This window comes from Zingiber officinale, chromosome 2A, assembly GCF_018446385.1.
Source record: "Zingiber officinale cultivar Zhangliang chromosome 2A, Zo_v1.1, whole genome shotgun sequence".
Lineage (NCBI taxonomy): Eukaryota > Viridiplantae > Streptophyta > Magnoliopsida > Zingiberales > Zingiberaceae > Zingiber > Zingiber officinale.
The window spans coordinates 148,425,952-148,440,946 of NC_055988.1; the positions used below are offsets into that span (position 1 = coordinate 148,425,952).

The 14,995-nt window shown below is 38.5% G+C and overlaps 2 protein-coding genes across 3 annotated transcripts; one reads left to right on the forward strand and one right to left on the reverse strand.

Moving 5' to 3' along the window:
• Nucleotides 1-693: 693 nt before the first annotated feature.
• Nucleotides 694-5,055, forward strand: LOC122042608 (peptidyl-prolyl cis-trans isomerase E-like). 2 transcript variants are annotated; one of them, XM_042602794.1, is made up of 4 exons: nt 694-896; nt 998-1,126; nt 1,193-1,261; nt 4,675-5,055. In XM_042602794.1, exons 1-4 carry the CDS (start codon nt 860-862, stop codon nt 4,881-4,883), a joined length of 444 nt encoding a protein of 147 aa, XP_042458728.1. In that variant the 5' UTR covers nt 694-859; the 3' UTR covers nt 4,884-5,055. The 2 variants fall into 2 exon arrangements, with proteins under 2 accessions (XP_042458728.1, XP_042458727.1); XM_042602793.1 differs by having other exon boundaries at nt 699-896; nt 998-1,261.
• Nucleotides 5,056-7,112: 2,057 nt separating this feature from the next.
• On the reverse strand, nt 7,113-14,776 carry LOC122042609 (LRR receptor-like serine/threonine-protein kinase RPK2). The gene is made up of 4 exons (XM_042602795.1): nt 11,215-14,776; nt 10,519-10,668; nt 9,573-9,740; nt 7,113-7,775 (listed from the first exon to the last, which is right to left on the reverse strand). Exon 1 carries the CDS (start codon nt 14,595-14,597, stop codon nt 11,232-11,234), a length of 3,366 nt encoding a protein of 1,121 aa, XP_042458729.1. The 5' UTR covers nt 14,598-14,776; the 3' UTR covers nt 7,113-7,775; nt 9,573-9,740; nt 10,519-10,668; nt 11,215-11,231.
• Nucleotides 14,777-14,995: the final 219 nt, after the last annotated feature.

Consider the following 14,995-nt stretch of genomic DNA (forward strand, 5'->3'; position numbering starts at 1 on the left):
CGTAGCATAAATCCTTTCGACCTTCTATAACGATCAATCCAAGATGAGTTGCTACAAGGACGGTTTCCTGCAAAGTAGTTGATGGAACGTTTGAACCTCAGTGGCGCGGTGCTTCTTTATACAATTATATAATTGCTGAAGGCTATAACAGTGTGGATACACAAATTAAATTGGAGTGAGGTGGTAGGAGCTCACAACAGCTGTGCGATTGAAGACCCCGGAGAAACTTTCCGGCCGGGAGCGAGAAAGGGGGAGCGAGGGACGAGTTTCGAGGGAGGACTTTGAAGGAGGGAGCGAGAAAGGGGGAGTGAGAGCGGCGAGGGAGATTTTAATATTGAACAGCCACTGGCGGGAGATAGATGTCGGCCAGGCACAGCATCACTGGAGAAGGAGGGTGCGAGGGAGAGAGAGAGAGCGGGGAGGGAGATGACAGAAGCGAGGGAGAGAGAGAGATCAGGGAGTGACAAGAGGTCCACCGGAGAGAGAGAATAGTAGGAATATTTTATTTATAGAGAAACCAAGCTGGTAACGTCACATCTGCGCATCGCTCACAGTCGCACACAAAGCGTCGCCCAACATATATATATATATATATAAGGTATCGTTTTTTCTAGGGCACGGGTCCCCCGTGCACTTCACGGTATTGTATATATATATATATATATAGCAGCGTATCGTTTTTTCTAGGGCACGGGTCCCCCCGTGCACTTCACGTGATTCCAATACCCTAGAGGAGGTACCCAACCAAAAGCGGAGTGAGAGGTCCGACGATTTGCAGTCCCACGTCGGTCTTTTCGATCGTGAGACGAAGCGGAGGAAAAGGTTGGGAGGCGAGGAGAAGTAGAAGAATTGTAGCTCCATGAATTACCCTGTCCAGAAGAACACCCTCTATGTAGGTAAGCAGAGTACACGGGGATCTCTTTCTGTCTGGAATGGGTTCGTCGAATTGCCTCAGAGAAGTTTGCGCCTAATTCCTTCGTGTTGCTTTGGAGAGCAGGAGGGTTGCCGGAGGAGGTGAACGAGTCGATCCTCCACTCCGCTTTCATCCCCTTCGGGGACATAAAGGACGTGAAGACGCCGCTGGACCAGGCAACTCAGAAGCACCGTTCCTTTGGCTTCGTCACCTTCCTCGAGCGTGAGGACGCTGCCGCCGCCATGGACAACATGGATGGAGCCGAGCTCTACGGTCGCGTCCTCACTGTCAACTACGCCTTCCCCGAGCGCATCAAGGGAGGCGAGCAAGGATGGGCAGCACAACCCAGTCAGTACCACACCTCCTTTTTTTTTTAATCCCCTGCAGCGTATGAACTTATTTATTGCTTATTGTGCTCTACGGCTGATTGTTATTTGGCTGTTACGAAATTTATAACCTAAAAATCTGATTTTTGTCAAGACAAGTCATCTTGAATTTGGTTTTCTAGTTTTAGTTTGTCTACTTTTTCTAATTACTAGAGACAGTGTGCATGCTAAAGATTAATTGGAGATAAACAAGTTAGTATTAGAAATCCATCAGCCACATATAACTGGTTTGCCTCGCCATTTGATTTGACCTGTTTTGTATTTCTATGTAATTGGAAGATCACTCTTATAGCTTTCCAGTTGCATTCACTTTGAATGAATTATTTTTTTCCTACTAAATCTTAATATTATTCCAATTTCCTGTAGATCATGCTTTTCTCTAAAGCTCGAAGAACATTTGATAGTGTTGCAATTGCTTCTAGCTTGCATATCCTTCGTACTAAATGCTTATATGTCAGCATAGTTCCTTAGGGCTAGGATTTATTATAGTTTCAAAATGTCCCAAAGGTGAAGGAATTGTTGATAACTTTCTGCTTCTGGAATTAATCACAGATACCGATGAATTCTTTTAGAAGTTAAATAATTTCAACCAATAGTTTAATCAAAGGTGGATCCGCTACCTTAGCGGCCCCCTAGTGTCGGCCCCATGGATATGGAGGGAGGTACATACAGGCACACAGGCCATAGGCGCATGGTGGGATAAGTCTCAGGTCGTTAATTCCTAAGAATCGACCCCTAGCCATTACGCCAGAGATGTCATGTGCCCCCGTCTGCGCTACGCCCTGGGGGCAACCAATAGTTTAATCAAATTATTGCATAGAGTATCTAGGTTGACTTGGGTTATGGTAGCTGAGGATGCACTGTCTTATATCTCAACTTAGTATGGGGCATATTGCACAAAGCGAGATCAAAAAATTTACTAAAATCCTTTTAACATGTTTTGCATTTTTCATTTTACATATCTTGATTTATAGATGATCTTGTCTTTTATAAGTTACTTTTACTTTGAACATTGTTTGCTTAATCTAAATCGGTCACAGGAAATAAATTTAATCTTTAGATTGTCTGGAACATATAACAAAATTTTTGTTACGGAATCAATCTATGTTGACGATGATAGTTTTGACTTGTGTTTTGTTCCCATGTCAAAGGATTCATCCAAGGGCAAACTAAAGAGTCTTTGTTTCATAAATGAAAAAATGGATCCTCCTTATAGTGTTTCTTTATGCATCCTTGCTTAACACATAACCCTTTTGCTAAAACATGTTCAGTAGTTAGTTGAGTGTGGCCCCATCTCTTAGACAGCTATATAGGTGGGTCTGCGGATCATTTATCTCAACTATAGTTGTTAGTAGAGATGTGAACAATTGGAATTTTGAGACAAGATAGTGGAGATCGGAAGTTTGAGACAAGGCCATGGAGATTCAAGATTGTGATTGAAAGCTTGGTTGTAGTTTTAGCTACTGCATCGATTGAATTTTTATAACCATCCAAGGCCATAGGACTCTTTGCCCTTGATTGTTTTTGTCAGTTCAGATTTCCAAGAATATAAACTTTTTATAATATATTATGGAAGAGACATTGGAATTTTGATTGGAATTTTTATTCTCATATGAGTAATCATCCACTTGAAACTTGTGGTTTAAAATTTAAATAAACGATGGTGATCAAAGTTATAGAAGGATGAAATTTTATGGTCGTGCAATTTTCCTAAGGGCATGATACAAGATTGTTTTAATACATCTGATTTGATATCAGATTCCAAGATTGTTTTAATACATCTAATTTGGATATCAGATCCCATTATAGGGCATTTTAGTACTTTTAAAGATTAATGACATGGGCTTTATGTCCAGGTTTCAGTTCTCTTGGATTGAATTGATTTACCACCTGAAACTTTTTTGATCTAAATATATTGTTATTCATATGCACTTTGGTTACTTTGACAGTTTGACTTGCTATAGTTTCAGCTACGAATGATCCCTTCTAGTAAGAACATTCAGTTGGTTCAACTACATAGTCGTGTGGTGATGCCATACAACATTTAACTTTGGCATCAAAGAGTTGGGATTGGTTATATTGTGCTAATCATACAGCTTTCTTTTGGCTGGTCAATTTTTTGCTGATTATATTTTAATATTTTACTGTCACATTGAGGTGTAGATGTCAGTGCAACGCTTTTCTATACTGCTGATGTATTAGTCTGTACTGATAAGCAGTTCATTCCGATATTTGATGAGATTCTAAAATCTCATTATTTTTTTCCCCAAAAATATTGCGAGTTTAATTGCATTTACTCTATCACTTCCTTTTAGTTTTTTTATAAAAATTCTCTAATAAGCATGTAGATATAAATGATTTGCCTGGTTCTTATAAGTATGTTAGAGATACTCTTTTGAACAATTTAAGCATTTGTCTGATTCTTATCTGCTAGTGAATCCTATCATCTATTCTTTTAACTCTTTGTAGACCTGTATTCTGTGAATACCTGATCATTCTAGGGCGACATGTTTCAGCATGCCTCACAAATATCATGTTTTCTTATAAGAATCAGTATTGCAGGATCTTGTCGTCTTTTCTCTTATTCTTTTTCTTTTTATCAACAAATTGTCACCATAGCGACCAAGATGGTACTTTCTGATGATAAGAGGAACTCCCCATATGTTGCTACGTTGATAATTGAACCTGGTGTTGCCCATGCCTTGTCTAGTTTATTACAATATAAATTGCTTCACAAGTTAATAAGATGTCTAAGAAGCAAATCCTTGGGAACATATAAGGTGGTCTCTAATAGTTGCTTATTGGTTGTAACAAAGTAGTTGCACACACAAACACCCATAAACCACCTTATGTACCTTGGAAATGATCTTGCATATTGGAACAAGTAAATGACAAATAATGGAGTCTGAGGTCTACAAAGTTAGGTTCATATCATGAATATGTTTTTAATAGCATAGTTAGAGTTAGTATTTTTGTATGGGAGATAGCAAAGATGGTTTTTAAAAAGTACAGGTGGGCAGTGATAAATCACAAAGAGAATAAGCTCATGTGGGTAAAATGAAATAGTTTTTATTATAGATTACAATAATTTGGCACAGTTTTATTCCTTGAGGATTGTAATTTGATACAATTCCTGATGAAATTTCTACTCACTGAACATGGCACCACTACATCAGTTTACATTGCACTTGCAGATGTAGTTGGCAAGCATCACTTTCTAGCAGTAATAATGTATGCTGAAAATATTTTAGAACTGATAGCAGATACCATAATTCACAATCCATGCATTTGTCGACGACTAGCACGATCAGTTTAAGCTGTTAATGACTTTTAGTTTGTGTTTCACTTGTACCTGACTCGATCTGCCTTTTGTAGTTTGGGCTGATGCAGATACCTGGTTCGAGAGGCAACAACAAGAGGAGGAAATGAAGCGCCTCCAGGCAGAACACCAGGCCACGATGCTTGCAGCTGAGGAGCTTCACCGTAAAAAGCTCGCGGATGAACGAGAAGGGGAGAAAGAAGATGAAGCGGAAGGAACCAAGTCTGATCCAATGGCTGCTGCCGAAGCGGAGGCCTTGAAGTAGGGCAGTTAGAATCATTTCCCTCGGCCGTCAATTATATCATTTAGAACCCTTCCCCTGTTTGTAAACATAACTTCGAAGCATTTTAAAAACTGTTTCACAATCTCAGTTCTCCCATGGCTACTGCATTGTTGATGCATTATCAATCTTAAAGTAGAAACTTTTAAAGATCTTATTCCTTTTTCATTTTATATTTTGAAATGGCAATTTAGAAGGAAATAGTGCAAAAAGAAAAATAGAAAAAGACAATTGCTAAATTATAAAAAGGATATTTGGAATATACAATTTTAACCCAACATTATTAACCAAATTCTCTTGAAATGAATGAATTCCCGGGCAAATAAGATTGTAAACTCATAAAATAGTGTCTTTTCATATCTAGAAGAGACTAATGTCTCAAGAACTTCTTTTGAAGATGTTTTTATCAAGTTTGAGACAACATACTACTTTCTTTCATCTTCTCAAGTTCAATCAAATCAAACTCTCTAGCTTAAATGGACCTAAACTTTAATCACTAATTCTAGGTTTTAAACTTTGGCATTAAATTGAGAGGAAATTAGGAGGCTATTTAATTGATGTGGCCCAAACAAGCAAGCCATGAGAGGCACTACAGAACAAGTTGTTTCCTTCACTTTTCTCTTATTCCCCCTCTAATAATAACCAGAAAACAACTTGGTGTGTTGATGGATTTTCCAACACTTGTGGTCGCTGGATGTTCATTGCATCAAATGATTAGGGTTCTTGCCATGTAGATTACAAACCATATTTTACAGATTAAAGTGAAAACGAGCACTGTGGAATCTCCATTGATAAGGGCTGTTCTTGCTGATTGAAGGCCATTGTTTATATCTTGATTGTTTAAAAGTGAGATGAGAAAGGGACCAATAACATTAATTTCTCATCCTTCCTACCTCGAGCCCAAGTCAACCTCAAAGCAGCTGCCCAATTCTTCTCAGATGCCTATCAGCAACAAAGGAGATCATTTGAAGCAAAGGATACTTCATTGAATACTAACGAAGGCAGCATAGTATCCCTCAGTCTCAGAAAACTCCCTAAGTTGTCATTAGATAGCAGGGAAAGAACCCTTAAAGGTTCTAAATTTGACTTCACAAGTCACCTCAAAGAGATCATGGAAATTCAGTTACGGCATCAACTTCTGTCAGCTCAATATCACTACAAGAGAAAAAACTTGAACTAGAAAAGAGATCTAGTCCTCCAGTTTCATCTTGTGAGTCGAATAAACAGCCTGCTATACGAAATTCTTCATAGTCGGCTTTCCCAAGAGGCGCCCTTAGATGTAAACCAGCTCATGCAAAACAGAATGATGAGAAAAACCGAGCGACATCGGTAGAGAACAGAAACACCAGGTTGACAAAATATGCATTAGAAGAGATGAATGTACAAGCAAGAAGCCCCAAATGTTGCCGAAGTTCATCTGGCAGGGCATCTGAATGTGCTTCTTCAGCCTCAAACCAGAAGGTATATCCTTGCCTAAATTCAATACAAATTCTCCTGTTAAATTTTTATTTTTATTTTGTGCTGAACGCCTGAACCTACAGCAACTGATCGAGTGGCGGCAGACCACCAGTACCTGGAAGAAATATTCTAATGGAAAGCGACTAACGAATCTATCGATTCATGTACGAATACCAAAATAAATCTTCTAAATCTATTTATTCGCGCGCAAATATAAAAAAATAGACGTCTAAACGTGGCTAAATTAGTATTGACAAAAAAAAAATTCTTACATAAAACATTAGTAGAAATTATCACAAATACCTTAAATATCAAATTCAATAATAAAAAAATAAAAAGATTAAAATTATTTTCTCAAATTATTTTTTCTATCTAAATCATTCTTCTAATGGTGGAAAAAATTCTCTCTCAAATTGCTTATCGTATCATCATCAGAAGTGTTTTCAACACTATGCGTTCTTTGTGTAACGTAACAAAAAACTGTTGAGTCAATTGATTCACATATAAATATTAAAAATAATTTTCTAAACCCTTTGGAAAAAAGCACAAATATTAAGAAATAAAAAAGCAAGAAAAAGACTGTGACCAAACTCCACAAGATCAACCTTAGATACCAAATTGATACAACATATGATTATCAAATTCATTGATTCATGCACGAATATCAAAAACAACTATGGAATCCATTGAAAAAAACTACTCAAAGCTTTAAAAAAAAGAACGACATGACCTAATTAATATTGATCAAAAACTTTCTTACGTCAACCCTAAATAATTATTTATATAAACTTTAATTCTTAAAATACAAGTAAAGGAAAGAAATCCCTATAAAAAGATAAAATTTTAAACATATTAAAAATCTAAAATATCCTAAACGAACTCAGAACTCAAAATTTAAAGTTCAACCGATAAAAATTATCAAAATACCCTAAATACCAGATTCTACAAAAATATTAAAATCATTTTCTCAAATTGCTCGGTTGGCATCACATCTGGTCTTCTGAACAGAGATCTAACATTAAGACAAATCACTACAATGGCGATCCAGCTTCACCCTTTAGACCATCCGATAAATCCTGACTTGTTTCTTGTTCTAGAGCAACCAAAGTCTGGCTGCCTCGTCAAACCGGAGACCATCAATAAAAATTCGAAGTCAGAACCTGAGAAACTTCACCGCAAGCTACTGCTTGATGTAGTGAATGAACTTCTACAACGTAAGTTGGAGTTGGCTGGGTCGTCAGGCGTTTGCCCCAAGCTATTGGTTCAAGTGGCAAATACAAGATTCCCGAGCAGACAACAGCTGCTAAAAGTTTTGTGCTCTGATATCGATCATCTCATGGCCGAGAGCTTCAGTGAAGGTGATGACAACTTGACTCTAAGTGAAGATTTGCTCCAGCAAATAGAGCGTTGGACTGATTCCTGCAAGGAGTCACAAGACACAATGTAGATCAAGATGTTAATATTTAGATATCTGATTGATGAGATTGTTAATGTGGAAAATGCATCTAGTTTCCAAGTGAAGGCAAGCAAAAGGCAGAGTGATAGATGCTAAGCTATTATGCCAAAAGTATTAATGAAATCGTGCAAGTTAACAAGTGGAATAAGTATGTCATCAAGCAGACATCATATGCTTCATAGGTGTTGAGACTTTTATTTCCTCCATTGGTATTAAGAGCAAATCTAAATATAATTGACAAAACAATTGTACAATGTGCGACAAATTTTTATCCGAATTTTTTCTTTTACTCATATAGGCTTAGCTTCTTTCCCCAAAATAGACTCAAAGATTATATAAAAACCACGTTGCATTGCTCTTGTTCTTTCAATAGATGCTTGGATTGTTTACCATGAGAGATGAAGTTTCATCAACGTGAATACAAGAGATAACTTGCACCAAATTTAAATCTTCGAATACTAATTTAAGACTGCAATTCAGCAATTTATCGTATCTGTAACCAATAATCCTTTAGAAATATTGGTTACAATCAATAGTGTCGTTAAACAATTAGAGCTCAGCCCTTGTGATCACAATAAGAAAATTAGTGTTTCAGAATTGTGAGATAACAACATTAAAGGTAATACAAGATTAAGAAATACCATCTCAAAGGCTAACATATGATTTTTCAATGCCCAGGCATTAGCATACAACTTAGCATATATTGTCATCAAATTGTATTAGCAAACTATTAGGACTAATTGCAAGAGTCCAGCCCCTTATCGAACCTGACAGATAAAACTTATCATGTATGAAGGACAAACTTAATAAAAAAAACCTTCATTTTTTTCAATATACCTTGTGAATTTAGCAAATGATTCAAAAGGATCTTCGCACAAGAAAAAATCGAGAATATTCTTGCTAAGTTACTTAAATCATTGCATTAGTTTGAAATCTGAGTTGTGGCTAGAAATAAATATTCCATAAGATTATGAGTTGGATGCCAACATAAATAATGTTCCCTCTGCTCTTCTTCCTTAGCAAATTGCACCAATCAGAATGCCAATCTTCACCAGAAGACTCTAGGTTTTTTCTGCTTGAGCCCTCGCTAAAATTTAAATTGGTTGCCGAACCACTTTGCAGAAGAACAAACAAAAATGATAATAAAAAGCCAAGGCGTGTGGAGAATGTAGTTTATTGTTATGACCAGGTTTTCCCCAAAGAAAGAAAGAAATAAAGGACTTATATTCTTCAAGAAGAAGGTCTACAGCTCAAAATGAGTTCTTCATTGTCTTCTGTTGGAGAATAATATTCTTTCAGCAAAAGCAACAAAATCATGGTCTGTGGAGCATTCCCCAACATATGTGCGTGCGCGTGCACACACACACACACAAAGTACCATTCCCATTGTAAACCCTCCCAGATCTTCTGCAGAAACAACAACAGTAATCCATTTCTCTAAACAATTGGCTTTAAATGGCACGTTACCAGAGAAGCATCACTGCTCATTCTAGTTTCCAGTATCAACATTGAGAAACTACAAACTAAAAGTTTGTCACAAGTATATCACACAGTCACTATTGGTGAGCAAACTAGAATTTGATATTGGTTGTGCACCAATTCGATATGTTTAATCATATAATCAGAGATTGCCATGTTTAAAGTCAATCCATGGTTGCTAAAAACACATCAAGTAACAAAGTGCAAAAGAAAATAGATGGTTCAAGTTGCAAAATAGCCACAGAATATTCTTAAAGAAGGCCAATAAATAGCTTTTATACCTCTGTCACAGATAAATGCATATGATGGTCCTCACAAGTTTAATGGAGCAACTATGGGCCTCTCCCTGTGGACTGACAGTAAGATGGCATTGCCTTTCACTCACTTAGGTATTTCTTGTTCCCACATCAAAAATCCAGAGGTTCTCCAATATTCCATATTTCCATATGCTGCAACATCAGAACAATCTCATAGAGTGCAACAATCAATAGTCAGCATAAAGCACCAAAAATGCACAGTAACAGTAATAAGCAATTTACTGGAATACCGTACCCTTCTTTCTTTCCACACATACAACAGAACAAGTAGGAAAATTTAACAAAAAAAAAATCCAATTATTTATCCAATTGCTAAAACATGCACCCTGTCCAAATCTATACTACAACATTGGACATGAGTCAATTGGACCTGAGTCATAGCTAAATTGATCTCAGCTTTGTAACATGCTGTAGTAAATATTCATAGTGCAAACTGAAATTGGTTTATAGTAGAATTAAGAAAAGTGAGAAATTTTATAGTTAAAGAAAAAAAAAACTCTGGCTGCATACTAGGGCACTTTAGTTCATTGTCATTAAAAATATTGTGCAGATAATGATATCTGTAATTACAAGAAAAGCTACAGATACTGAATGTTTAGATGGCATCGAGGTACTTCTGTCATTAAAAATATGGTGCAGATAATAATATCTGTAATTGCAAGAAAAGATACATATGCTGAATGTTTAGATGGCATCAAGGCGCTTATCACTGTGGCTCTCATGTAAATTTGGTTAGCAAGACATGCCCCTGGTATAAGTTATGAAGTCAACCAACAAATTTTGCAACAAGTTAGTTGGATGAGTGGTGATAAGATATATCTGAAGTTAGCAATTTAAGTAAATTATTAGAAGATGTTAGCAGTATCAAGATCTGCTATCATTATCAAGCAAAAGAGAGTTGGAAACAAACCTCTCAGATGGATTTTTCTGGGTAAGAATTCCAAGGAATATTGCTTATACCAATCAGCTTATCATGAAATTCAAACTGGTGAAAGCTCTCAGGTAATGCATCCTTGGGCTGCTCAGTTACTTCAGTCGGATGGAAGACATACATATCATCCTTAAATGATTTTGAAGAATAGCAAGAAACAAAAACATTCTGGTTAAGATCAATATGAAAGAGTTTATCGAACTGAAGTACAAGTGTATATGAATCAAACAAGTGCAAGGTAAGAGAACGTAATTTTCTCCCTAGTTACTGTATGCAGTCAATAGTTTTGTTTTATCTCAAGTACATCTCAAGGTTCCAATCGATGTATGAACATTCAATTGCCTATTGAAGTTCAGAATGCACAAGTTAATGATGATAATAATAATAATAATAAGAAGAAGAAGAAGAAGCAGTTGCAGCCTACAGACTTCTTGTAATACTGTTTTTAAATTTGGTTAGTCTAAAGACGTTAATGTCACTAGCATATTCTGCCTGAATTTCCTAGTGGAGAGAAATATGAGAGGAAGAACACCTATGGGTTTCCAGTGTCTAACAAGTATAGACTTGGACAGCATAAAACAGATTAATATAACTCAATTCTCGTGTGGCACTAATAGGCAGTATTAAAGTCTTCAGATCAACAAGATAACTGTAACTATGAATAGTGCATCATACCACTCATGAAGAATACATCAACCACGCCCAAAATGTGGAGGTTGGAGAGTTCTTAATCGTTGAACGACTTGTTTCATTGAGGGCCTAATAGAAAGTGAATCAACAGTACACTTGACACCCAAATGCAAAGTTTCCACCAAATCATCATGGGGAGCCACATCCCAAAGCCCTTCAGTGAAGAACTCACGGGCCCGACCTTTTTGCAATAACATGGATGCCCAAGTTACTATGTTGAAACCATTCCCATAGGGGGAGAAGGAAGGATCCAGTGCTTTCTTATCTGAAATTAGCTCCAATAGTACCACGCCATAGCTATAAACGTCTGCTTTATCAGAAACGCGACATGTCATGGCATATTCAGGAGCAACATACCCAAAAGTTCCAGCCACACCAGTAGTTGCATGAGTCTCAGAATTTCCTAGAAGCCTTGCCAATCCAAAATCTGAGAGATAAGCATTATATTCATTGTCCAACAATATATTGCTTGGTTTAACATCTCGATGAAGGATACGGGGCACACATTGGTCATGTAAATAATTAAGAGCACAAGCAATGTCTAAAGCAATTTTGTGAAGCATTCTCCAATTTACAGGTCTTCTCGACCTTTCTTGTATAAATCTCTCCAAATTACCACCTGAAAGATAATTGTAAATCAAAAACATCTCAGAATCACTAAGATGGTAACCTATCAGCATCACAAGATTAGAATGCTTCAATCTTCCAAGAGTCTTGATCTCTGCATGGAACTGTTGAACACCTTGAAACCTTCCTACTGCGAGTCTCTTTATAGCTACTAGAACTCCTGGTGAAATCTCAGCCTTGTATGTGGCCCCAAAACCTCCACTTCCAATGCAGTTGCTTGCATTAAAACCACCAGTGGCTCGTGCAACACTTTCATAAGTCAATGGAACCCCAATTTCCACAAAGACAGACACTTCTTTTCTTCCAGAAGACCTAATAGAGGACCTAATGCCTGGAGCGCACTTTCTTGTGTAAATATAAAGGCCAATCAGAACCAAGAGGACTGAAACTATGGCTGCTGCTGATGCAATTGAGGCAATTTCAATAGAACTAAAGCTGTTGCCACCACTGCTAGCACTGGATGAACTTGCTGACTCTGATTCCATATATAACTGTCGACTCTGGTTGCTTGCCTGCATATCATATGAAGGAACAGAGAGAGAGTAGGCAGGACAAGATCGAAGCAAAGGGTTTCCAAAGACACTATCACATCTCACTGTACCGGCATTAAGAGGCCATGATCCAGACAAATTATTGAATGAAACATTGAATTTTGAAAGTGATGCAAAGTAGGCAAAAGCTGAAGGAATAGGCCCAGAAAGCTTGTTGTTATTAAGTAAAAGGGAAGTGAGATTTCTCATCTTCACAAAAACAGTAGGAATATAACCAGCAAGGGAATTTGAAGACAGATCCAAAACCTGAAGAGAATGCAATTTAATAATGTCAGGAGGAATGTGACCACTGAAATTGTTACTGGCCAACGAGAGATATTTTAAGCTTTTTAACTGTGTAATACTTGCTGGTATCTCACCCTGCAGCTGGTTCCAACTCAAATTCAGACAAACAAGATTACTTAACAACCCAAAATTTGCAGGAATGGTTCCAGATATCTGATTACTGGCAACATCCAGAACCACAAGAGACTGGCATGTTTCACCTACTTCAGATGTAAATCTTCCAGATATCATATTGTTGCTCAAATCTATCAGCAAATGACTCACCATGCTGCACTTCTCCAATATGATAGCATTCAGTGACCCAAAAAGATGATTCCTATTAGCAAGAAATACATAGATGGAATCGTTCTGGAACCTGCCGTCGGCCAATGGTAAAGAAGACAGAATGCCAGTAAAATTATTGTTCGCAAAATTGTGATATATAGTAAATTCACCACCAAGTTCATAAAAAGGCCTTTGCAAACCTTTAAAACTATTGTAAGCAAAGAATGAAATATAAGCAAAGGATAGGTCATCTGGTGTGATGTTAGATGAAGGGCACTCTGTGTAGGCAAACCTAGGGATGGAGCCAGACAACTGATTCCCACTGACATCAAAGACATCCATACATGGCACTGGAAGCTCCACATTAAGCCAACCAGTCAAACTATTTGAGCTCAAATTAAGAAATCTAAGTTTTTTGCATTGGGTAAATGCTTGTGGTATACGTCCTTGAAAAAGATTCTGGCCTAAATTAACCACCTCAAGATTCTCACAGATTCCCCAATTGCTAGGAATCATCCCTTCAAACGTTGCCCTTGGGGCCCAAAGCACCCTAAGCCTCGGGAGAGCTGTGATATTTTCCACAAGTCTTCCTTGGAAACAATTAAATTCATCAAAATCAACAGAGCTCGAGACTTCCTCATCTGGCATCGGATCATACTGATTCAGAAGAACAATGACAGACAATTCTAAGCAGTTTCCTAGCTCAGCAGGTACAAATCCACTAAGACTGTTCCTCGAGACGTCCAACACCTGAAGCTTTTTCAATCGCCCGAGATCAGGAGGAATAAAACCCACAAGAAGGTTAGAAAACAGCATTAGAACTCGCAGCTCAGTGCAATTTGCTAAATTGGACCGAATGCTTTCCCTAAACGAGTTTCCAGACAAGTCCAATATTTGCAAACTCCGGCACCCATATCCTAGCTCATCAGGAATCGGCCCGCCAAGACGATTAAAAGAAAGATAGAGCTCTCTAAGCTTGGAGAAGCCACCAAGAAATTTAGGAAATGTTCCGTTGACCTTGTTGCCGGATAGGTCTAGGATTTCTAAATCCACGCATCTCGAGAAGGAACGAGGGATCTGACCTTTGATCAAATTGGAAGCCAAATTTAACACACGTAACCGACGTGGGAAGCGTGAGGGCAAGCCACCAGAAAGCGAGTTACTCTCGAGGTCAAGCACTTCCAGACTCTCCAAGCCCCAGAGATCGTCCGGGATCTCGCCATGAAAGTCGTGGAACGGCAAGGAGAGTACCCTGAGCTCTGACAAGCTCCGGAGAAACACACCAAGTGTCCCAGCCAACCTGCGGTCAAAATCGCCGCAGCTGCGTCGGCGTGGGCCTGAGCGGGAGCAGGGGAGTTCAAAAGCATCGCCTTTCGCAGAGATATTAAGGGAGACGACCCGTGACTGCCCATCGCACGCGACGCCAGGCCAAGAGCAGTGGTTGGAGTCGGAGCCCCATATCTCGAGCAACCCAGCAGGGTCGGAAGTAACGCAGCTCTTGAACTGCAGCAAGGCGGATCTCTCCACCCCGTGAGGGTCTGGTCCCGTAACTCCACGCCCATCGGAGCAGGAGATCGCCACCAAGAGGAGAAACAGAAGCGAGGATGCGGCGGTTGCAGAGGGGGATCTCCGGCGGCTCATCGGCTTTGGCCCGAGAAATCTTAGAGAGAGGACAGAAGGACGTCGAGGTTTCCCACAGTCCTAACCTTAATCTTCACATGGAAGGGGGAGAGGGCCGAGGAGGAAGAGGAGGACGTGGACGACGACGACGACGACGACGACGAGGGCAGGGAAGTATTAATATTGTAGAATTTCGAGGGCTTTCTTTTAAGAAGACTGGAAAAGACAGAGAAATATAGAAGACGACAACATCATTTTTCCCTTTCCCCCTTCAAATATTTCTCTATTCATTATTAATCCAAATTTAAGGCAGGCAGGACTAATCGATTAGTGTCGAGCTTTTGAATTTTGAACTTAATCATTTATAATTAAGTCGAACTTAAATTTTACTTAACCAATATATTATGACACACGAACTT